This window comes from Solanum dulcamara, chromosome 11 (assembly GCF_947179165.1).
Source record: "Solanum dulcamara chromosome 11, daSolDulc1.2, whole genome shotgun sequence".
NCBI classification, from domain to species: Eukaryota; Viridiplantae; Streptophyta; class Magnoliopsida; order Solanales; family Solanaceae; genus Solanum; species Solanum dulcamara.
The window spans coordinates 33578317-33604255 of record NC_077247.1 but is presented as its reverse complement, the minus strand read 5'-3'; the positions used below and the strand labels follow the sequence as shown (position 1 = coordinate 33604255).

At 36.8% G+C, this 25939-nt stretch overlaps 2 protein-coding genes across 3 annotated transcripts; both read right to left on the bottom strand.

Annotated features, from left to right (window-relative positions):
* Window positions 1–308: 308 nt before the first annotated feature.
* LOC129873701 (protein FREE1-like) lies at window positions 309–9106 on the bottom strand. Its single transcript, XM_055948837.1, has 10 exons — window positions 8336–9106; window positions 7941–8027; window positions 7708–7839; window positions 3404–3535; window positions 3210–3275; window positions 3007–3117; window positions 1556–1648; window positions 1087–1120; window positions 862–929; window positions 309–725 (listed from the first exon to the last, which is right to left on the bottom strand). Exons 1-10 carry the CDS (start codon window positions 8957–8959, stop codon window positions 648–650), a joined length of 1425 nt encoding a protein of 474 aa, XP_055804812.1. The 5' UTR covers window positions 8960–9106; the 3' UTR covers window positions 309–647.
* Window positions 9107–19152: 10046 nt separating this feature from the next.
* On the bottom strand, window positions 19153–25035 carry LOC129873592 (rac-like GTP-binding protein ARAC1). 2 transcript variants are annotated; one of them, XM_055948717.1, is made up of 8 exons: window positions 24927–25033; window positions 24478–24617; window positions 23859–23946; window positions 20970–21079; window positions 20813–20876; window positions 19934–19998; window positions 19762–19827; window positions 19153–19668 (listed from the first exon to the last, which is right to left on the bottom strand). In XM_055948717.1, the coding sequence occupies exons 2-8, from the start codon at window positions 24574–24576 to the stop codon at window positions 19567–19569; spliced, it is 594 nt and encodes a 197-aa protein (XP_055804692.1). In that variant the 5' UTR covers window positions 24577–24617; window positions 24927–25033; the 3' UTR covers window positions 19153–19566. The 2 variants fall into 2 exon arrangements, with proteins under 2 accessions (XP_055804692.1, XP_055804691.1); XM_055948716.1 differs by having other exon boundaries at window positions 24478–25035.
* Window positions 25036–25939: the final 904 nt, after the last annotated feature.

Below are 25939 nucleotides of genomic sequence, written 5' to 3'. Positions count from 1 at the left end.
TCCGAATCAAATATCAATCTTCGGATCCGTCATCGACGTTAGGTGTCGAGGTCAAATTCCAATTTGAAAGTCGAATCTAGAGTCGGATGTCAAGATCGAGTTTGAATTCAAAAATTGAGTCTCAATTGAGAGTCGAGAGTTGGGGTCGAATTCTATTTGTTTGTCCGTATCAAACGGTCCTAGGTCGAAAGTCAAGTCCTAGATTTAGATTGGAGTCGGATTCCGTATCGGGTGTCAGATTTAATTTTAGACTACAATAAAATTAAATAAAATATTTTCAACATTTTTTATCCAAAAAAAGATTATAATATTTTCTCCATATTCAATTGTAAAGTAGAGTACTATTTACTCATGAAAATATTGATAATTCTGGGTAAACTAGTATTTTTACCCATATAAAATATTTATTACCCATTTTATGTTGACCCGGCCAAATTTGCCACCACTACTTGTAAGTTTACTTCCCAAACCGCACTATACAGATGGTACAACTACTGTACCCCCTTTGTACATAAATCTACATTATGAAATAGAGTAATACAATTATCACTCAGTAAAGACCACGATACTTTTTGAAAACTATAAGTTAAAAGGACGGATCACACTGGGTTTTAACACCGGGCTATTACAAAAGCAAACTCTTCAGATCAATGGGCACTAACAAGGAACGGATGCTGGCAAACGCTGCACTCTATCGTTTCTGATCCAGAAGCTGGCACTTCAACCTGCAAAGTCAAATTCCGTATAAAATTCATCCACAGGGACAGTATATTCTTGGGTTTGACAGAATCGAAAAAGTTTTCAAGGAATAGAGACAAACATAAGAAGATGGGAAGAAAAGCATGGTATATGATACTGAACCTGCAAATGGACCGTGCAAGTTGGGCACTCTACCTCTCGCATCCCCTTAGATCCTTGAGAACTAGGACCTGAAAATCATAAGACATCATCAGCTCCAACAGAAAACACTCTCCAACTTGTAGTAGTCGTAGAAAGGTTTGCATGACAATTCCAGATAGCAATCATTCTAAACATGTGTATTTTCAAGCCAATTAAATAAGGAACTGTTGCAGCCGTGGATACTACCTGTCGAGGTCTTGCGGTTTTTGTCCATCACCTCCTGTTTATGAATTTCAATTGTAGAAATTAGTATATGCTGACGAAGATGCAATCGAAATTTCTTAAAGTATAGGTACACATTGGCCGAATATAGAAGGAATAAAACATTACAAAAAAAGCAACAACTTATAATCCATTGATAAGAATTATGTCAACCTTAACCAGAAGCTTTATAAAGCACATCGCGAATTTAAAGTAGCAAGAGTTATGATTTTTTGTTTGCTAACATCTTCTATCTGCAATTCACTTATCCAACTGCTCATCTCAAAAATTGTTATACATTCTTCAAATGTTCAAAGTAATGTAACTTCCATAATTGTGGATATAAGCTAATCAGTATTGATTTCCAAGATACACTTCCAATGACCTATCTAAACAAAACATTTCTGAACAGTCCTGATGAATAATTTAAAGAACCTAGGAAGTCAGTATTCACCTTGAGTTTTCTTGTAAGGTCCTCATGACTTTGCAATGCAGCAATTTTTGTCATTGATTCCGTAGCATTGCTGAGTCTCTGAGTTACCTCTGCCTGCAAAATGAGGGAAGTTCAATCTTGTTATATCTTATGAAGTACTGCTTCAAGACTATTGCAACCTATAAGATCACAACAGAATGCAAAATACAGAAGATCAATCGTTGAACAAAATAACAGATAAAAGAATGAAAACATTGAAAGACACCGTCATGAAAGACCGAAAAAGCTTTAGGATACAATAACAATCAGATATCAAGAGTCCATAGCTTCATTAGATTGTTGAAAGGTTCTTATCCAAAAAAATGTTGATAGGTTTAACTCCACCTTTTAAAATGAAATAGTCAACGTTTGATCATATGTTACTAATGAAAGTTCCTATGTGGTAGTATCTTTAATAAGCAACAGCAGCTTTCTGTTCAGAATAATTACACCCTATTTTCACTGTTTTCAAATAGATGGAATACTTGTACTGCTTTTATCTTGCGTTGTTTCCTTACTGAGCTCAACTATGTAGTTGGAGCATTAGTTCTCCAATTTCTTTCTGATAAGGATTAGATCTCCAATCTTTTCTACATTTAATCGAGGTTTTGGCAGAAACTGTTCAGTTATTAAACCTAAAGTAGCTTTTGAAGAGGAAAGTTTCTTTGAAGCTGTTCATGGTGTTAAACCACTTCATCTTTCTTTATCCCTCAAGCATGAAACAGTGAGCTACGGCGGATTCCTTGATTTCCTTATGTCCCTCTTTCCTCAAAGCATTTTCACGTGCACCTATTCCACAAGTTTTCCTGGTTCCACTTCTATTCAGTTTGTACAAGTAATAATAACACTTGTGTTGCTTCAAAACATCTCACTCTGACAAACTTAAGGGTGAGGTTAGAAGATTCGGAGCTGAATGGTATATACTAAGGTCGATTTTATTGGGCAAATCCAAAAATCAAGTTTGTCCAGTAGGACACAAGCTTTTATTTTTTATATTCTTTCTTGTAAAGAAAGCATAATTGACTCTTTGGTTGCAACTACCAACACCATAAAAGCTCCCATCCAAGCTTCCAGATAAGAGAAGTGCAAAAGTTATATCAATTAGAACAATTGAGATCTCATGCAAAAAAAATATTAGATACAGTAATATGGTCAAAGGATTTGGCAAATAGGAATCTAAAATTCCAAGTGCTAAAAGAAGGGTGCAAAATATCTGGAATAAGTGTGTGTTTTTTACAGTTAGAGAAAAGCTGAGGTGAGAAGTGTTTACAACATTTTTCTAGTCAAACTACAGTCTGCCATTGCCTTACTAATATAAACATGGAAAGTCACAATTAACATCACATTAAATGAAAAAAAGAAGTCACATGGAACATATCCTTATAAAGAAAACCATAAACCTGCAATTAACCCGTTATTTTACGTGGGCATACCATGCATCGGTCACAAACTCGAACTGGCTGTGCATCTTCATCCGCAGTGAGGGCAACTCTACCCTGCGTGCAGTTGTCACAGAAAATATCCCCACAATTCCTGCAGTGGTGCTGATACAGATTTAAAGAAGACATGAGAGGAGAAAATTAAAACAGGAAATACGAAAATGTGACATTTACCGCACTGTTCAAAATAAATGTACCTTCCTATTGAAAGCACTAAAATCTGCTGCACAAGCAGTGCACTTTCGAACTGCTTCATCAGGAACCTACACGAAAATGATTAGGGGAAAGAGAGCCACAAATCTGTTAAGATTTACTTGCAGTAGTCGATTCAACAGAAAGAAATGGGAAGCAGGACCACTAAATTAATGCAATTGTTGATCATAAATCTAACCCAGAAATCTTTCTCTTCATTGTGTGGCCTCATCAACTTCATCAAATCAACAAAACCTTTCTTCTTCTCAGCAGCTTGCTCAGATCCCTTGAATGAATCCGAAGGTTTATTACTCTCACCCATCTCCTTGATCTAAATTTCATAATAGAAGCATGTTTACATGGTTATGACTAGTCAAGTATATAGAGGAGCATTTTATCTAGATATCTTGTTGAGAGCAAAGGGAATAGATGGATTGTATCCAATAGTTTAAGTGAACAATATCTGAAGAAGAGTAGGAACACCAGCTAAACTTGATATGCACGAAACAGGGAGAACAATTAATCCATTAAGCTTCAGCTACAAATCTAATGAAAATGCCAATGTAGTAGATAAGCAAGCATCCATAGGAAGAACAACCAGATGCAACTTGAAGTCTTCAGTCTATTGCTGTGTGAAGACAAGATAAAACCCAACCAAACCAGCTACAATTATAAACCCCACTTTAACCTATGTTGACATGCCAAATCGACCCAAGTATAACATGAAAAGTACAATTTCTACACCCTTCCAAGAAAAAACCAAGATGGTGATGGATGTGGCTCTTTGATTTTGCTTGGTTGGGACTTGGGGTAAGGGGAGGGGGTTGCAAACCTTCCACCTATCTGCATCTCTATGGGTAGGATTTTCTTGACCAACCAAAGTCACTGGTATCAGTATTATCCCTCTACTGTTAGCCATCACCAATTAAGACATACCTAAGTTTTCCAATCAACTCAAAAAGGCATACATATCCAAAACATCCCAATAAATCAGAGTACCAAGTAGCAGGCAAACTAATACCTATTTCAAGTGAAAGTGAAATTTAATAAGCTTCCAAAGGTATTTCAAAGATATGGAGGGATGGACCAGGCGGTCACTTAATCGATCCCCATCCACCACTAGCTAATAGGAGAGAGGCTGAAAGTTATGGGTTAATAAAAATTGTCATCCCTACTACACCAAATTTGCCTGTTCATAGCGAGTTAGAGAACCACTTTGTAGTCAATCAGAACCTCCTTTTCGTTGATGGCACCAAGTCTCTTGTGCTTTTCCAATTCCATGTTACTGGCCAAGCTTAAAGGCCATGCAATTTTCCCATAAATTGCATGGAAGAAAATTAAAATACTTCCAATTCCTCAGGATCAAATTTAGGATCAAATTTAGGTTCTAGGCTTTAACTATTGCCATAAACTAACATATTGTGCTAACTCATATTGGGCTCATTTAGCCAATATCTTCCCTTGAATAAATTGTCTTACGCTCTCCATCCCTAAAAATGATGTCATTTCATTAATGGCCATACAGCAATCCAACTATCCTTGTGGCTTTGTGATCTCATATCCACCATTCAATTTTCTTTACTATATGTATCCCAGCATAATTCTTTTCCAATTTTGAAACTGCCGCATCTTCTCTTGTTTCCTCTTCTACAATAGACCACTCAAGCTCCTACTTGGCAAGCCTAAACATGATATCAAAACCTCAAATCAGGAACATTTCAATCCTGAACCAATCAAATAATCTGTTCACCATGTTGCTCTCCAATTGAATTTAACGACCCATTAAGTCTTTTTGAGTACTAGAGCTTCTTATTCCATAAAAGACTCATCCCGAAAATTTTAGGTGGAATTTTAGACTATTCGACAACTACGGTTATTTAGTTGATGGGTAAATTTAGATAATTAACTTAATTGGTGCACTGAAGTGATAATTTATTTAATACTCTATACCACTTGTCCCATATATACTAAATTAAGTTAATGAGGGTAATTATTATTTTCCAAATTATAACCAAATAACTGCGGCTCAAACCCTCGAAACAAGAACTCAAGCGACTTCGACTGCGGGTAAGTAATCACGTTTTAATCCTACATTAGATATATTAGTAGGGGTCACTTTAGTATTATTCTTATGTTGGTGGTGAGAAGAAATTGAAATTGAATTGGAAATTAGTACAAAGTGCCGTCTTTTTTGAATTGGGGTAAGGGTGTTGATGGGCATTCATGGCCCAATCATCGGTCAATGATTATGCCTAATCATTTGGACCATGATGATGCCATTGTTGAGTGGGATATAAATGTAGGTTGAAACATTATAAAGAAAGTTGGTTCAACAAATGGTTTACTTAAACTGTGCCATTGTCTTTGATAGTTAGTTTCACTTTTAATTATTTTCATTTAATTATCACATTATAATTCAAATTTTGATATATTGAAATAGGTAATTAAATAATAGGTGTATTGTATTATATGAATATTATTAGATTTATGTTATTGGAAGAAATTGAGGCTTAACATATAAGAAATTGATTATAGAATTGGGCGAGTTTTTGGGTCTAGGCTAGACATATGGTAATATAGGTGTCTACGAACTCATTTACTAACGAATATTATATATTTGATAGATTGAAAACGTTCAGAGGCATTAAAGAAAGAAAAAACATTGGTGAATTAGCTTGATTGATTTCGGTTCTTCGATTGATGTAGGTTATGATTTATTCTATATCGTAGAGAGACTCTTAATAGTGATTGATCGTCATTGAGTAATGTTGTGAAGTTTTCTATGCATTTAATTGTTGTGGTTTGGATGGTTGATATGTTGTTGTGATTGGTCTGTAATTTCAAGATCGTGAAATTCAAAATCTTGAACTTGTCCTATCAAAAGTGATGCCTTGAATAAAGAAAACTTGATGAAATATTGCTAATAAAGATGAATGTGCTAATAAAGAATGATGAATTAATTATATTACGGGATCGGGTGCCACGAGCCGTCACAATATATTTGGATCGGGTGTCACGTTCCGACACGGTCATATTAAAGGAAAACAAAGTAAATGATTTAATACTACCCAATCTCAAATAACTCATTTTCCAAAAGAGCGTAGTGTGGAGGCTTGAATCCTCATGTGTACTTTTGATATTGTTGACTGATTACGTAATTATTTTATTGTGTTGTCACTTGATCTTGATCTTGTTGTTTGTCACATGATAAGTTCTATAGTTGATTTACTGCTATTACTTTATGCACATTGATTTTTATTTTGAGGTGACTGATACCTACACAGTACATGTTGCCCTGTACTGACCCCTACCTGTGTTTTTTTCTTTGTTTTATTTTGTGGAGTGCAACGAGTGTACCATCGACTTTGACTCGCCCTCAGCTTTAGCCAGTCTCCAGAATATCAGATTCCAAGATAAGCTATCCTCCTAGCTTGTGCTGGATTCTCTCGGTCATGGCATGATGTCCTTAGTTTTCGAACAAAAACAATTTTATTTATCTATTCTGGTATTTGATACTCTTAGACTTGATATTTTGAGATTAGATATCCTTGATGTGATGACTTTCAGATTTTGAGAATGATATGTAATAGGCTCTAGTGGATAAGGTTTGAGTTTCTCCATTGTTGTCGTATTTCATAAGTTTAATAGCTCATATAAGTTGGGGTTTGTATCGTTGGTTCTCCCACCTAGGAGGTTAAGTGTGAGTGCCACTCATGGCTCATTTTGGGTTGTGATATTGAATTAGCTATCATGTTGAATGTCTTCATGATGTAAGCTGCCAAATGCTAATAGGCAAAAGCTTAACCCCATCAATTCTCCTGTCATCCCCCCATAATTCCCTCCTTCCTAGTCCTCTCCTCTACTTAGGTATTCTAACACTCCCATGCACCCCTCACTCACTCCACCTCAACACGGCAAAACCTCCTCATCTGTTGCACGACCCAATTAGAGTCTAGCTGCCTCTATCCTCTAGAATTCTTTATCCCCAAATAAGTAGGTAGCTAAACCCAAACATCTCTCAGGATTTAAAAGCTCAAATCATTGTTATGGACTAAGACTTCTTGTAGCATAAATGGTGGATAACACCAAATAATATAAATTTTCCATGACAGGAAAAAGAAACTAAAGGAAGTTCAAAATTCATCACTTATTAAATAGACACTTCATGTCTTACCGCCAGAGTAATAGTGAGTGAAAAAATCAGCAATGCCTATTCATTTTGTACTATATGCTAGTTTTCTGGCATGAACTACATGCCTTGAGAGCAACATACAAATTCTAACACCAGCAAGACAACAGGTCAGATATCCCTTTAGTAGGCTTACCTTTACGCCAAACCAAAGAAGGATAATAAGCCAGATAAAGAAGACAACTTGTGTAACTCAACACATTCAAAAACTGTGGGACTTAAAGTTATATGTAGCGAACCCAAGAAAGACATTTATCAAACATGAACATACAGAAAGATGAGATCAAATTTTGATGTGTAGGAGATCTTGTAACCTGAATACTTGCGGCTGTCACAGTGTCCAGCATATTGTTCACGGTATAGCTATTTGATTTCAGCCTGATACGTCTAGGTTCCATGTCAACCGAGTTTTTGGCCCAAAATGCAAATATATATGAATCCAACACCTGACAAAGAAAGGATAATAAATGAACTTATTTCATAGGCATCTAGTCTGCAAATGAAATAACGTATACCAGAAGTAATACAATCAAAATGACTAACTTACCTCACATCTTGTCACATTCTCCAGCAAATATATTCTCAGAATTCGGCTCGTAGCAGGATCAAGTAAGCGGATCCCATCTAGACCAATCTGAATTTGAATTTCAATGCAAAACTTAGAATTTATAATTGGTGAACCGATAGGTAAATGATTAACAGTGATAAGCAGACCAAAGCATAGCCAGTCCCCAAAAATAGTGGAGCAGTAATAAGTTGATAGTCAACATAAAAGTAGTTAACATATAATGAGTTCCTATATACTAAGTAGATACAGAGGATTCATATAGCCGACTCAAACTAGTTTGTAATCGTGAGCCAAATTATAACTTCAAACTGCAATTAGTTATCCCTTTCAAGGATATGAAAGTTGTGCAAACACCAATAATGCTACTTTCTAACCTGACAAAGCACATCCATGTCGCTCTGACCAATCCCTTCTGATAAAAGTTTGACGCGGAACTTCAACACACCAGCTGTAACATCCTGTTGTTCCTCCATCTTTGGGGTTGCTTTCACAATTTTACGATTACTCTCATATCCTTGATTTTGAATATTGATAGGCCTACCATAATCATCAAACATCACCCCCATATTCGACTCGGATCGACTGTCTTTATACAAGTCCTCTTTCCTACCATTATATTTATAAATACCCGAATCATAAGAAGCTTGGTCACCATATGATCCATTATTCTCGATTGTATGATGAGGAGACGAAGGATAATTAGAAGGATTCTGCATCCTATAATCGTAACTCAGAGTGGTTTGATTTTGATCATACGTGGAATAATAATAATTCGGGTCAGTGTAAGGTTGTTGTTGATTTGGGTAATGATCAGCGGAGTTGTGAGAATAAGGTGGGAACGTGGTGGAGTAGTCGGAGGAAGAGTAACCGGACGGTTCAGGAGGAGCGGAGGCGTAGTGGAGGGGAAAGGCGGTGGGATGATCGGGGGGAGTAGAGCTAGGGTTTGGGTTCTGCAAGTGAGGTTTGTAATAGGAAGAGCCAACGTCGCCGTTATGCATGTCTGGAGAATGTACGGATCGGAGAAGAAGAGGATTTAGACGGATATTAATCAAATGGTGAAAACAGAGGAAGAAGAACAAATGGTGAAGTTAAGTTTGTTGAGATGACGACACAGAAACTTGGACCGGGTCAGTTTTATCAGGAACTTTCGCCAAATAGCATGACTTGTCCTACTTCTACGATAATTACAATCCTTACTACATAATTGAACCCTAAATTATTAATTTTATTTTTGAATTATTTAATTTTACTTGACTAACTAAACTTACATACATTTTAGATATGACACATTATATAATTCTTGTAGGAGCATGAAATTATTAATCCAATTTGAGATATTTACGGTTCTTTTTATCTGTTGAATGTTTTCTTCATATGCATTGTTTCATATCTTCCTGTATTTTTTTTGTGTGTAGATATGACTCGAGGTAGAGGTCGAGCTAGTGCAGGGCATGCAGGCAAATCCTCAGTCAGGCAACGCAAAAGACTTGTAAGTATATCACTTTACAACTTGTTAGAATTTAAAGAGAGAAAGAAGCTAAGATAAATTTTCTGTGTGTTTTTATTGATACTATGTACATTAATTTATATAGAGTTATACAATAGAGACAAGAAGGCATGGGTTACAAATTTGTACAAAAATTATACTCTACTTGCCCATAACTGTATGGGCATAAATATATTAAATGCACCATGTTAATTTTGTTTGTGGTGTATTATATATATATAATTGTATGTGGAGAAGATTTCTCCACGTGTATGTGCCCAGGGAATTTGTGCTGAAGAGTTAAAACTCTTCAGCTTCTTCTGCTTATTCTTATTTCTTTTTCTTCTTCTTCTTTTGCTTTGTTTTTCAACTTCCATCTCCTTCTGCCTTCTTCCTTCTTCTTCTCTTCTTCTACTTTGGCTTTGATGCAGTATTCCTCTTTTCCAACATCCCCCCTCAAGTTGGAGGGGAGTGTGAGCACCTGCAACTTGCGCAGGGACGCCTGATGAGAAACCCCAGAAAGGGGTTTAGTGAAGAGATCGGCAAGTTGGTCTTTGGAAGGAACAAAAGAGAGTGAAATCAGACCAGATTGAAACTGTTGGCGCACAAAGTGACAATCTAGCTCAACATGTTTGGTGCGCTCATGGAAGACCGGATTTCGAGCTATGTGGATGGCTGCTTGACTGTCTGAGCGTAGCGGAATCGGAAGGGAAATCGGAGCAGAAAGATCTTCAAGAAGGCGAACTAACCAAGTAAGTTCAGCAGTAACACGACGCATGGACCTGTATTCTGCTTCTGCAGAGGACAAGGAGATCGAGATTTGTTTCTTCGATTTCCAAGAGATTGGAGCCCCTCCGAGGGTAATAAAAAAACCACTGACCGATTTGCGTGAATCTTTGCAGGATGCCCAGTCCGCATCGCAAAAAGCCAGCAAGGAAAAGGATGGATCGGAGGAAAGTAGGATGCCTTGAGCTGGATCTGTGCTCAGGTAGCGCAAAACGCGTAAGGCAGCCGAGAAATGAGACAAACAGGGTCGCTGCATGTATTGACTCAGAACAAGAACAGCAAAGCATAGATCTGGGCGAGTGTTGGTCAAATAATTCAGCTTGCCAACCAAGTGACGGTAAAGAGTGGGATTATCCAAGCGAGGACTGTCGTCTGCTCGAAGTTTGAAGGAGGGATCCAGCGGAGAATTGACTGAAGGCAAATGAGAGACATCGAATTCCTGAAGAAGGTCCATGGTAAACTGCCGTTGATTTACAATGAAACCTTGATCTTCTCGCAAAATTTCCATGCCAAGAAAATGATGAATTTGTCCTAGGTTTTTGACTCTGAATTCTGTGTTGAGAAAGCATTTGATATTGTCGAGTTCATACAAATCATTTCCAGTGAGGAGAATATCGTCGACATATACTGCTAAGATAGAAGTAAGTTTCCCATTGTGTTTGAAAAAGAGGGAGTAATCGTTTAAAGAGGAGGAATAGCCTTTGAAAGCTAAGGCTCCTGCAAGGCGAGCATACCACTGCCGAGAAGCTTGCTTTAAACCATATAGGGATTTCTTCAGAAGACAGACATGGTTAGGAGAAGGAGGTGTGAGTCCTGCTGGAAACTTCATAAAAACCTCTTCTTGGAGGTCGCCATGCAAAAATGCATTGTTGACGTCCAATTGTGAAACAGACCACTTCTTTTTAGCTGCAATGGTAAGTAGGCACCGGATAGTGGTCATCTTCACAACAGGTGAAAAGGTTTCTCCATAATCTATACCTTCTCTTTGTATATCCCCCCTTACTACTAGTCTGGCCTTTAGTCGTTCAATCCTTCCATTTGAGAGATGTTTTATCTTGTATAGCCATTTGCAAGGTAAAGCTCTCTTTCCTTTAGGCAGCAAGACAACATCCCAGGTGTGATTGGTTGCCAAGGCCTGAAGTTCGGAGTTCATGGCCTCTCTCCATGCTGAATGTTGGGAAGCCTGGTTATAGCAGCTAGGCTCAGTGATAGTAGAGAGGGAGTGGATTAGTTTCTGATTGTGGAGGGATAGAGAGGAGAAAGCATATCCTTTTGGCTTGTGAGGGTGAGCAAGACAAGTTGTCCATGGATCAGTGAATATTACACTATTGCAAATGTAATCTTTTAGGTAGCCAGGTTCATGAGACATCCTGCTAGATCTTCTTGGTAGATCTGTGATAGGAGCAGGGGTAGGAGCATCTGGGATATGTGGAGATGTTTGGTGAGGAAGTGTGGATTCGGATTGGGGGCTGTAGGTAGAAGTATTAGGTGGAGGTACTGATAGTGTAGATGGGTATAGAGGATCATGAACAGGTGGGGCTGATGGATTGTGGAAATTAGGAGCATGATCTGAGGAAGAAGGGTAGTTCAAAAAGGTAGGTGTGTGGGGGCTATTGGGTGAGTTGAAAGGAAACTGTGATTCATGAAATCTGACATCTCTGGATACAAACACTTTCCTTGTATCTAGAGATAAGAGTTTATACCCCTTCTGCTGTAAAGGGTATCCTAGTAGAACACAAGCAGTAGCCCTTTCATCAAACTTGTTTCTCCCTTGTCCCAGGGTAGAGGCATAACACAAACAGCCAAAGTTTCTCAAATGGGCATAGGTAGGTTCCTGTCTAAGTAGTACTGCATAAGGTGTTTCTCCCTTTAGAACACTAGATGGTAGTCTATTAATGATATGAGTAGCAGTTAGAATAGATTCTCCCCAGTAAATCATTGGCAATTTTGACTGAAACATCAACCCTCTTGCAATTTCTAAGAGGTGTCTATGTTTTCTCTCAACAGTTCCATTTTGTTGAGGTGTAGTAACACAGGACAACTGATGTAAGATCCCTTGAGAAGCAAGAAATGCTGATTCCTGTGTTCCTTTCCCCAATTCTAAAGCATTGTCAGATCTGATCATTTTAACCCTGACATTGAATTGTCTCTCTACCATGGAGAGGAAGCTTTTTAGTACAGGAAAGGCATTACTTTTAGTGCTTAGTAAGAATGTCCATGTCCCTCTACTGTAGTCATCTACTATGGTGAGAAAAAATCTGAAACCATTGTAAGTACTACACTTGTAGGGTCCCCAAATGTCTATATGAATGAGATCAAAAATATGTGTGGATTTTATGTTGCTAGTAGGAAAGGGTTGTCTAGTTTGCCTAGCTCTAGGACATATGTCACAAACAAAATCAGAAGTGGATTCACATGGAAGAAAACTTAAATGCTTCATTGCTGAAAATGGAAGATGTCCCAACCTTACATGCCAAAGTTTCACACTAGGGGTAGCATTAACATGTACTGAATTAAAAACTGAAAATGATTGTGGGATGGGATCTGGAGATACATCATTGAAACTATTTTTAGAGTTGTCAGTGTTGGAATCCAATAAATAGAGTCCTTCTCTAACTTCACCAAAAACTTGAGGACTCCTCACTGAAAGGCCCTGCAAGAAACATCCAGTAGCAGTGAATAGGACATCACACTGAAACTGAACACAGAACTTATGAATTGAAAGTAGATTATACTTAAAGTCTGGCACAAGCAGCACATCAGTTATGACCTGTCCTGGCAAAATAGAGATGCTACCTATATGGGTCACACTTACCTTGAAAGAGTTAGGTAAATTAATATTCAAAGGCATAGGTAGGGGTTTTAGAAATAAGAAGGAATTGGGATCAAAACACATATGTTCTGAGGCTCCTGAATCAATTATCCAAGTGTTTTGCTTAAGATTAGTGGGCACAGAATTTGAGTATTTAAAAATGGTACCAGCTACTGCATTTGCATTGATTCCTGTTTGTGTCAACTTGCTTTGTTTATACATTTGCATCATCTCTGCAATCTGCTGCTTGTTGAACTGTTCCTCAAAATTTCTATCAGTTATTTCAGGATCTGTCCTCCTAAAGTCTTCATCTGCTTGCTGAGTCAAGGTTGCATTTGCTTTGATCTGAGGCTGATAGTTTCTTGAGTTGGTGAACTCAAAATCTGCAGGAAACCCATGCAGTCTGTAGCAATTTTCATGTACATGCCCTGTTTTTCCACAATAAGTACATGACAGGTTTGGATCATATTTCTTCTTCCCCTTAAACCTGTTCTGTGACTTATCATGTCTCTGGTTCTGACCTGGATTGGTGTACCTCTGGTATGTGTTTGTTCCTCTCATTGCTTGGTGTTTGAATCTCTGTGTACTTCTTCCTTGTCCACTGGCCATGAATGCTGCAAACTCAGCAATTAGTTTGTTGTCATGTTGCTTTGCTTGACTTGCTGCCAGGAATGATCCAGAATCAGAGATGTAGTTTGTGTTTGCATATACTTCCCTTTGATTCTCATCCTGCAAAAGCAATGAATATGCAATATCCATTCCAGGTAAGGGATTCATCATGAGTATATTTCCTCTTGCCTGGGCATATACATCATTTAGTCCCATTAGGAATTGAATTAACCTTTGATCTTCTAGTGATTTTGTTAATTTTGCTTTCCCATCACAAGTGCATTTACATGAGCAACAAACAATTACATTTATCCCATCCAATTCATCCCATAGTCTCTTAAGTTTGGTGAAATAACCTGCAATGTCACTATTCCCTTGTATTAGGCTTGTTAATTCTTTTTGTAGGTGGTAGATTTTGGCACCACTTGACTTGCCAAACCTCTGCTCCAGACTGTCCCAAAGTTCCTTAGCAGTTTTGGAACTCATCACACTATCTGCAATATCCTTAGAGAGTGCATTTGATATCCAACATATGATCATGTTGTTAACACAACTCCATTGTTCAAAATCTGCAGATTTCAGTTCTGGAGCCCTGCAGGTCCCATTGATGAAGCCAAGCTTCTTCTTAGCTGATAAGGATAAGAGGATGGATCTCCTCCAACCTGGATATCCTCTTCCGTCGAAAACATTGTTGACCAGAGTCATACCAAGTGAGTCTAAATTGTTTAAGTGGTAAGGATGGGTGTTTTCATACGTGGTTCCTTTCTCTCCACTTCCTGACTTAACTTGAGTTGCTTCAGGCATTTTGTTTCAATAGGGATTTAAAGATGATGATACAAACACAGATTTTGAAGCTGATGATGATGATACAAACACAGATTTTGAAGCTGATGATGATGATGCAAATACAGATCAGTGATGGTGATGGTGATGATACAAACACAGAATTGAATTGAGCTTAGAAATGCTCTGATACCATGTTAGAATTTAAAGAGAGAAAGAAGCTAAGATAAATTTTCTGTGTGTTTTTATTGATACTATGTACATTAATTTATATAGAGTTATACAATAGAGACAAGAAGGCATGGGTTACAAATTTGTACAAAAAATATACTCTACTTGCCCCATAACTGTATGGGCATAAATATATTAAATGTACCATGTTAATTTTGTTTGTGGTGTATTATATATATATATAATTGTATGTGGAGAAGATTTCTCCACGTGTATGTGCCCAGGGAATTTGTGCTGAAGAGTTAAAACTCTTCAGCTTCTTCTGCTTATTCTTATTTCTTTTTCTTCTTCTTCTTTTGCTTTGTTTTTCAACTTCCATCTCCTTCTGCCTTCTTCCTTCTTCTTCTCTTTTTCTACTTTGGCTTTGATGCAGTATTCTTCTTTTCCAACACAACTATATCAGTGCTACTATTTTAGTGGAAAGATTATAAAAGTGGTAAGAATGTGATAGTACACTCAGTTGTTTATTAAGACGACTAAAGTAGTAGAGTTTGCAAAAAGGGAAGCAAGAGAAATAGAAAAAACTAAATACTCACTTTAGTTCCCTTGCACAGGTCACATGAAGAAAGAATTCCAGTATCTTGAAGTGTTCCTGGGAGTTACATGAGCCTTTAATAATTTTAATAAGGTTAGCATGAATGCTCCTTTTAGAATTATGCATACACTTTTAAGAAACTGGAAGCACATCAACAGAAAGTTCTTTAGCCTTTTATAAGTTTGTTCTGATGAGCAATGGCTTCTGATAATTCATTTAGCTGAAAATTTTCTATTATTTCTGTGACATGCCTTCTGTTTTCTCCTGACTGGATCTAGGCTTACTCACAATTTAACTTCTTTGCAATTTATCCTCAGTTTGAAAAGGTGGTTTGTATAGGCCGTTGAAAGGGGTCGAGATCCAACACCAATTGAGAAACATTTGCACGTCCATACACATGGTCATGCTGGAAAACTTTTATTGGTCAGCAATCCCAAAATCGTACATGTAAGTCCATTTTTCAAATAATCAAACATAATGTCATTCTAATTTACCTTACCAGGAGCTACAACATTCCTTTTGCAGTTAAGACATCAAAATCGAAGGACGTTTAATTGTGTAAGGGATAATACAATGAACCACACTCCTGCCATATAAGGAACATCTGTTACGTACCATTCGATTATTGTACACACAATAAAATTTGTTTAACAGGAAAACTATAGTAATCAAGATAGGATCATCATAGAATCATCCAAATCAGAGTGTTAAATCTTTTTCTTGGGAGGATTCCATCTTTATGAAATTCAGAAACGAGGGACAATTAAAATTTATATTTCTTCTGCCAGAGAAGTTTTGAAAAATATATGCCTCTCTAAAATCATGATATAAATAAAAAGTTTTTTTTTAGTCCAACAAGGTAGTAAACATAAAATATAAAAAAAGCAGAAGGATAAATAAAACTTTTATTTTGATAAAAAAAATTATTTCTTATATTTTATTTTTACTTTTATAAAAAATGTGTTTTTCTTTCTTATTGCTTGAATATTAGCTATTCAATAAAAATGAAATGTTATAACTATAACAAGCATTTTGATTTTCAAAATCAAATCGGTTCGAACAAATTTCATATGTTTCACATGCTTAAAAATGCTTTCAGATAAAGTGTCAATCATTCAGTCTCAGATTTCAGTATTATTGAGTTATACTCTGTTTATCAATATAATCCAGTTGGGAGTATCACTTAGTACCGAGGAGACACAGGGATGAAGGCTCACCCCTCAATTAGGTTGAAACCTTTAGTAGCAATTCCTAAGTTCCAAAACTATGTGTCACCGTAGGTTCTAAAGGGTCACCCGTCAGATCAGACTTGACACCTTAGTCCTTTTGGACATCAGTTTAGTGGATCCACGTCAGTCAGTGTTCGGGTACAGAGAACCCTCCTAGCTGGGGTACAGGTTAGACTCTGTCTAGCTCAGACAGAGTACGTCAGCTATTAGTATCTCCCACAATTCAGACTCAGATATTGCATGACCTCATATTCAGTTTATTTAGTACAATAATGATCAATTACATGTTTATTACTTGGTTATTGCATCAGCCTATATGTGTCAGTTCCATATTCAGTTTAGCATTGCAGGTTCATCATGTTCAGCTTTATAGATTATAGTGCATATCTCACATGCTCAGTACATTCAAAATATTGACCACATACTTTCTTTTGTGCTATATGTTTATAATATTGATTCAGACGCTCAGCATCCAGCTCGTGGTTAGTATGATTTCATATCGTCTCAGCAGAAGAGTTTGGTGAATCCTCATCTTTGGAGGACAAGATCTATGTTTACTTTCTTTATTTCAGTCATTCAGTTTTCAGATAGTAATGGGGTGTTTGAATTTTTTCAAGTGACTTATAAGTTAAAAGCTAAAAATTATAAGTTGGGAACACCCAACTTTTGGCTTTTGACTTCTTTTTAATACTTTTTCAGCCTAAAAAGTGCTTAAAAGAACTTTTTGAGTTGCCCAAATACTTTCACAACTTAAAAAAAGCTTGAAATCCAAAAATCCATTAAAAATAAGTCAATTCAAACACCCACTAAGATTTAGTTGGGGCTTTGTCCCAACAACTCATCTTAGTAGAGGATTTCGGACAGAGATACAGTTGTTTTCAGCTCTGTGGTTTTGTTCAAATGATTTCCGTTTTGACTATAAAGTTTTGTTTTGGATTAACTTATATCATTCAGATTCAGCTTCCACTCAAACATTTTCAGTTTTATACAAGAATCTTAGGGGTCGTTTGGTATGGTGTATGATAATAATAATACTAAATAGAGTGTATTAGTAATACTTGTATTAGGTATGCTTTCATTAATTATACATAGATTATTTCTTATGCATTGTTTGGTTTGGTATATTAAAATTAGCATACATTGCATAAAAATATTTATTTACAAAGATATCCTCAACAATTATGGTGGAAAAGATGTAAAAACTATTTTGAGGGGTAATTGGGTCTTTAACCATGCTAATGCATGCATTCAATCCCCTTGCATTACTAATACCTAGAAATTCATGGTATTAGTAATACACACCTTAATATACAATAGAATGTATAACTAATGCAAGCATTACATTAGTTGTACATAGTATAAAAATTTTACTTAACAAGGTATTACTAATACATAAAGCTAATGCATGCATTATTTTTGCTAATACACTCTACCAAATAACCCCTTAGTGTCATGCTAGACCACGGGTAAGCTTGGGGTCACTTGTGAATCTAAGCACCATATTACGACTATGAGGTAGTCTCGAGTCGTGATACATAATGACTTAAGGTCATCCTCACCTTCCTCCATCTTATCACCGATAGTTTGTTCAGGATTTCAAACTTAACGATGAAAATTAAACATGAGAGTTTCTCCACTTAACCCAACGTCTTGTGACACGAATTGATGACAACCATGCACCACTTGTGTTCGCATTCTCGAAGGCACCCCTCTCTTTCGAGAGGATTGGCGACATGTCAAGTCTTGATAAGATTCTTCGTTTTGTATCAAATTAAACCACATGCTCCACCATTTGTAAGGCTCACCACCTTTGAATTTCATTCTTGCAAACGTATGCCCAAAGCGGGATACTAACACGCTAGCTGCATCACTTCCTGGTTTAATATGTGCAATGCCTAGCATATATCGTTTACGATTGGGATTATGGGGGTATCTGTACCTCTACTTCATTTTTTATTGAGTGGTCATTTAGGGGCTTTAACTGATGAACTATTGGTTTCCTCTCAACAATGAAACTTACCCCATCGTCTTAGTAATCAAATTTAACTTCTGCTAATATAAAACTTTGTATCGTCTAAATTCATGAGTTAAATGTAAAAGAACTTAAATTGCTGATATCCACCGTCTCTGAGGTCCTGACTGATTCTACATTGAGGCCTGACATAGACAACAATTACATAAGCACCACTTCTTCTTTTCTTTTTTTAAATCATGAAACATGACTCAGTCTACTAGACGTGGAGAAAGCATGTTATTTGAAAAGATAGAGTAGTGCCACACCTTGAACTCTATTAAAAACATTAAGTGTATCTTATCCAGCTGAGTTATTACAGAGAGAATCTAATCAACAACATCATAGAGCTGACATTCCCATTTAATTTAAATCAACAAGGCTAAGGATGAATGACATCTATTTCAGCACTCCATTATTGCCCACAACTACCATAGAAAAATATAAAGAACTTTGGAGTGGATTAACTCTTATTAATAACTATCTTTTTAGCTTTTAAAACTTCATTCATTTCCCCGTCAAAAAAGTAAATAATAAAAAAGGAGAAATGTTCCAAGAAAAAGTAGAAGAGTAGTTAAGAATTGTTGTTTCATCAGTTGTACCCCAGAAGAGCAGATATTGTAAATTGTAAATATGAATATTCAAGTAAATTTTCAGCTTTCCTGAATACAAAATACTTTTAAAAGAAGAATTTACAATCAGCAGAAAATGAAAATGCAAAGCAGATTCTTGATTGATCTTTGGGAAAAAGATTGAACAGCTACAACTATGAAGTGTGTTAAACATTCCAAAGTTATAAAATCAAAAAAGAAATACTAAACAACATTGCTGAGAAAATTTGTTTTCCTAAATTGATCTTTCAGTCGGTAATACATAAAACATATCAAAACAGCGAGGACAAAATAGAGTGGCCTAGAGCGTGTTGTGAAACTCAGTAGTAATCAGAGACCACAGCAATACAATAAATCGAGCCACCTGACACTTCAAGAGATCACTAGTAGCTTCAAGTGAGACATACAAGGACCTCCTACTTCCTCTGAGAAAAGGAAAACAGAAACAGATGTGGGGAAACAGATTACAACGTGAAAACTGTGACCAGGAATAACCCTGGACCTACTGTTGATCACAAAATTGAGCAGGCCCTTTGAGACTTCCCTTTCTTTTTCTTCGCCTTGGGTGGCTGGAGCACAACTTTAATGGCAGCATCAAAGACCCCTTTTACATTCTGCAGCAACAACATTTCAAATCATATACTTCAATTAAACACATCAAAAAAGATGTTGAACACAAGAAACAAGAAGCTCTAGACAAAACATACCTCCTGTGTTTTTGAACTACATTCAATGTAGGAAGGTGCACCAATTGTTTTCCTCAGCTCCTCACCCTTAATGTTAGGATAAGAAGTAAATTAAATACTAAAATGAGAAGCAAGGTATGCAGAGTACTCCACCAAGGCAACTCAAAGGGAGGATAGCCACAGTGACACTTACCTGAGCAGTAGTAATTGGCACGGCACCTGGATGGTCTATGAAGAATTGCTTATCATCTCGAAGATCTAAGTTCAATGCAGGTGGAAAGTAGGACAATTATATATATGAGTAATCCACTCAGAATGAAAAAAGAAAGGGCAAATTAGAACTGGACAAAGATAAGACATAAAAGTTCGAAGACAAAACATTAGAACATGAGTACACACAGTACATAAAAAATATATAATTCTTAAAAGAGGAAAATCGCAATTTGAAGCATAAATAAAACAAACAGTTGGATTAAAACCTTCAGACTGAATAGGCATAGAAACTCAAAGTAAAAGATAAGAGATGTACACTTCAAGGAAAACCCTTTGTATTTCGTTTTCTATTTTTTCTTTGGCAAAGAACTTAATTTCAACTATATTAATGTGTCCTTGTATAGATGAAAAGTTCATTCTTTTAACTTTATCAACGAGAAATGGAAAACGAACATGTGCACACACCCCACACCACCAATTATTTTTCCTACTTCCATGGCCCAAAAGGTCTACACTATTCCTTCTGTTTGCTCTTCAGCAGTTTCTTAAAAATCTTGTATTTGTGACAGGGAACAAAGTACCTTCTACTAAGAGAGCAACAAAGACTTCTTTTACCATCATGGATTTTGAGTATACATGATTATCAGAGCCAGAGCCAATTAGGTCATATAAGCAGCACTATAACATAAGATCAAGATTGCTCCACTATTATACTGAGATGATCAGCTCCTTCTGAAAGATTTTTTTTAATCGCTGAGAATATAGAGGCAAAATGGAAAAATCACAGAGCCCAATTGATCATCACCTCATGAAGATATACAAGCAAACCCAAGATCATATTGTAGAAATAGAACTTTACCAAGTTTTGTTCCAACGAGCACTATAGGGACACCAGGGGCGTAATGCTTCAACTCAGGAATCCACTGGAAAATAATCAATAAAGCAAAATTAAATTTCCATGAACCAACAACAAAGAGGAAAAATAAAACAAAGAGAAAAAGGAAATGTCACACTACCTTCTTGGAAACATTTTCATAACTGGCTTTACTGATGAGAGAGAATGCCAAAATGAAAACATCAGCTCCACGATAACTCAGAGGTCTTAACCTATTGTAATCCTCCTGTCCTGTAATATGTATAATTTATAATGACGTTATATAAATACGAATACATACATAATGGTAGTAGCAAATATATGCATAAGAATACATCTGCAAATAAATAGAAGGCCAAATACACAAATAGCCACTCAAATTTGGCACGAAATGTCATTTAGACACCTCATCTTTAGCCATAACCAATTGAACACTTTTAGTTGACAGAAATGTATCTTGTGGATATAAGATGCTGATGTGGCACATCATGTCTACAGCCCTCAGCCTTGACGGCGTAAACTGTATGGCTTTTCTTTTTATATCAAATTTCTTTTGTGTTCCATCAGATAAATTTCTAATTCCTGCTCTGGCAAGAATAGTCTCTCTCTCTCTCTCTCTCTCTCTCTCTCTCCCCGACTGGTGGATGCTTAAAGTCCAACCCCATTTGTTGGAGATCACCATAGCCACCACCCTGATCTAACTCTTGTCTTATTTCTCTTCAATTTTTTTCTGTTTGTAAATTTCTGAATACATGATGTGCCACATCATGGCTTTTCTTTTTATATCAAATTTCTTTTGTGTTCCATCAGATAAATTTCTAATTCCTGCTCTGGCAAGAATAGTCTCTCTCTCTCTCTCTCTCTCTCTCCGACTGGTGGATGCTTAAAGTCCAACCCCATTTGTTGGAGATCACCATAGCCACCACCCTGATCTAACTCGTCTTATTTCTCTTCAATTTTTTTCTGTTTGTAAATTTCTGAATACACCCCTGTATAAGTAATCAAAAGGGTGTCCCAGAAAATGGTAAGAGAGGATAATTGATGGAAGAAGAAGAAGAAGAAAAAAATTCAATCTTGAAGATGAAGAACAGTAGCAAGAAGCACAGAAAAAGCATGAATATAATAGACAAAATAGCAGAGAAGTTGAAGAGTTAAGTGTAAGAAAAGGAAAAGATTGAGGCAACAAAGGATACAAGAGAACTTGTAAGGAAGCCTTCATCTTCCAGCAAGAATTTTCTAGATTAGTTAAATATGGTGATTTCTTGTGCTATAGATGACTTTAGATGGAAAAATGCTGTAAATTTTTCCCAATAAATTAGATTTTGTATGTTAGCTATGAAAATAGATTACTACGATTGAAATCAGAAGAAAAGATGTTGGCATTTTTGTTGCCCTCGACTTTCAGTTAACAAGAAGCTTAACTTGGCCTCAACTGACAACTAACCACCTAACTTAGAAAATCCACATCTAGACACCTTAACTTGGTTTAAGTTGGCCTCGTAAACACCCCAACTTTGAGAATGCACATTTAGAATTCACCCTCTTAAAGATGTCTAGATGTGCATATTCAAAGTTTAGGTTGGGTCGAGTTGAAGTGTCTAGATGGTCACAACGAAAGTTGGGGTGTTCAACTGTTAGTGAAGGTCAAGTTAAAGTGTCTATCTATGTATTATGCTGGATGAAAATGGTGACTTTAATATGAAGTCATAAAACCGAGTTCAACAAACAACTTAATCAGTAGAAAGCTCTAAATTAAGCATTTGGCGTGCAAATTTAGTGTTGCGATGGATGAAGAGGGCATGGAAGTGAGGCTTGCCACTCAACCTATCCCCAAGACAAAAAGCTTTAAATATCTTGGATCCATCATCCAGAGTAGTGAGGACATCGATGATGATGTCACGCACCGCATTGGGGCAGCATGGATGAAATGAAGGCTTGCCTCTGGAGTCCCGTGTAATAAGAAAGTACCACTTAAACTTAAAGGTAAGTTTTACAGAATGGTAGTTAGACCAATGTTTTTATATGGAATGGAGTGGAGTGCTGGCCAATAAAGAACTCTCATGTTTAAAAGATGCATGTTCCGAAGATGAGGATGCTGAGATGGAAGTGTGGACACACTAGGAGTGATAAGATTAGGAATGACGTTATTCGGGAGAAGGTGAAAGTGGCATCTAAGGCAGACAAGATGAGAGAAGCGAGACAAAGATGGTTTGGGCATGCGCAAAAGAGGGGTGTCAAAGCCCCAGTTAGGAGGTGCAAGCGGTTGGAGTTGGGGGTTATGCGGAGGGGTAGGGATAGACCGAAAAAGTATTGAAAAGAGGTGATTAGACAAGATATGGAGCTACTCCATATCACCGAGGACATGACCTTAGATAGAAATGAGTTGAGGTCACGGATTAGGGTAGAAGGCTAGTAAGGATAGAATGGTGTATTGTCGTGTGTCGGTTTAGGGTGGTCATAGATGTGCCTTTATAGTTGTGTTGTTATTGCCTTTGATTATCACATTACTCTACTATCGTTATTGTTCTTGTCTTGTAAAATTTGCATCGCATTTCGTGTTTTTTTTGCCATTATGCTATATTTTTTTTCTCTTACTTGGGACTGTGACTTTTGAGCCAAGGGTCTTTCAAAAACAGTCTCTCTAACTCCATGAGGTAGTGGTAAGGTTTGCGTACATTTTACCCTCCCCAGACCCCACTTGTGCGATTTCACTGGGTATGTTGTTGTTGTTGTTGTTGTTGTTTGACATGTATGTTTTTCAAAAAGAGACGTGTCCTTATTTGAATGGTCACTTATCATACTATTAGTGCGTAAAAGTTACACGTTTTGATTTTGTTAGGTCTTGATGACTGAAGTGTCCAAGAGACACAATTGGACAAGTAAACGTGTTCAAGTGGTCATAGCTAAAGTTGAAGTGTCAGTGACATCTCATGCAAGTTTGAGGGGCTATCTATGTATTTGGCCTAAATAGAAATTAGAAGCTTCCTGCCAAAGAAAAATAGGAGTACTAAATGGTGTTTAATGTAGTTACCAGCAGTATCCCACAACCCTAGGTTGACAGTAGCCCCATTGACAACCACATTTGCACTGAAATTGTCAAACACAGTTGGCACATAATCCTGTCAAACATTGTAATAGATGAGACAAAATATATTGATGTCAAAATTAGGAAGACAAAACTTCTTAGGATATACAGAACAAAGAAAAGCTTTGATCATGTGAACCGAATCCCAGAGAACAAAGATACACTGCATGTGATGTCTTATGTGAAAACACCGCAATTAAGCTGCAATAATATAAAGTAGCAACGAGCAAAAGCCATAATATTCATCTTCACCTTGAATTATCATAACTGGATGGGAAATAGAACACACAAACACACACAGGGTACGCACAAAATTGGTATCTGCATGACAAGATACTAGCCATATATAAATAATTGGAAACCGATTCACATGCCTAACGGTGTTTAAAAGGTAGCTACTTCAGACATGATTTTACCAATACATTCATGAATTCAGGCATGACAAAGTATCATATTGAATAGAACCCAAAGGAATTCTCATAATAAAACTATCCCCCAAAATCCAACTTCAGCACATTTGTAATAATAGTAAAAAAAAAAACGAAAAGAAAGAATAAAAACAAACCGTGGGGAAGGTATTGCTGGTGTAGGAAATCAAGAGACAAGTCTTGCCAACGGCACCATCACCGACGGTGACACATTTGATGAACCTGGAGGCGCTCATTTTGTTATCCCTCTCTCAGATCTTCTCCAGAAGACCTGATTCTATAAACAAAGAAAAAAATGGAATTTTATGGGCTTCCTCTCCAGTCACACATTTGTTATATAAAAATCAAGAATCAGACACACACATGACAGACAAACAAACAAACAAGGAGGAACCCTAACCCTAAAATTCCAAGAAATTAAGGGATTGATTGAAAATGGGTTGGGGGAAGGAGAAAAGGGGAGAAATTAAGGGATTCAAGAGAGAGAAATGAATTGAATGGTATATAGAAGACTAGTGTTTGTAATTATATTGTGGGTGTCATTTTTTAGCCGAGAAATTATGCCGTGGAAGCGTTCCTCAGTTACCATTTTTCCTATTCTTCAACGCTTTTCTCGCAACACATCTGTCTCCACCTCACACAACCACCAGAATCCTTCTTTATTGGAATCCCACAATCTCCCCCACCATCATTTTTTACTTCATTGAGCAACTTATGTATTATTCCAAAGAAAATGATCATATTCCTCCTTTTACGTTTATTTAATTTACTCTTTCTTTTTTTTTGATATATTTATTTTTACTATTCAACTTTAGACACATATTTTTCCTAAGTCCAATGTCATCATTCTTATCATCTTAATATGGCGTATATGTATATATTATCCCAATGAAAAATTGTTTTCAATTTAATTATTTTACCCACTCAATATTATACCTGACTCATCTAACTCATTAACCCCCTCACACCCCCCCCCCCAAAAAAAAAAACAATTAGGTTCTATTTTTGTTAACTTCTTCAAGCATTCACACCAACACCTGTCCCAAGAATAATTAGCATTTCACTTGCAGGAAGACAACATTAAGGTGGACTAAGGCTCTTCTTCTAAATATACTGGTCCGCTGTGGCGGGATCTAACCCACTCTAGAGGCCTCACCACAGCGGGATTCTTCCCGCCAGGGCAGCCTATCCGGAGACAGAATGTCCAAATTCTCTCTCAATCCTTCTTTTTTCACATGTTCCAACCGGACACCATTAATATCTGACTCTAAGTCACTGATCTTACTAAACCACAATGCTCTCTACTTGCTTACTCACGGCCCCATACCTACGATACGGACGCATCTAGCCACTATAACATAATTCAAACAGGCATATGCAGAAGCACATTATCAATTTACTATTTCAAGAGCAATATACAATTCACAATGTAAATTTCAAATACAACAGTCAACATGGTAACACTTGGACCTTTGGTCCTTTCGCATCAATTATTACACAGGATGAGCATGCTCAATTATAATCGGGTTAGTTTCTCTATCATCACTCATATAGTCAAGATCAATTCACACATGATAGCCACACAATGATTCTCTTATG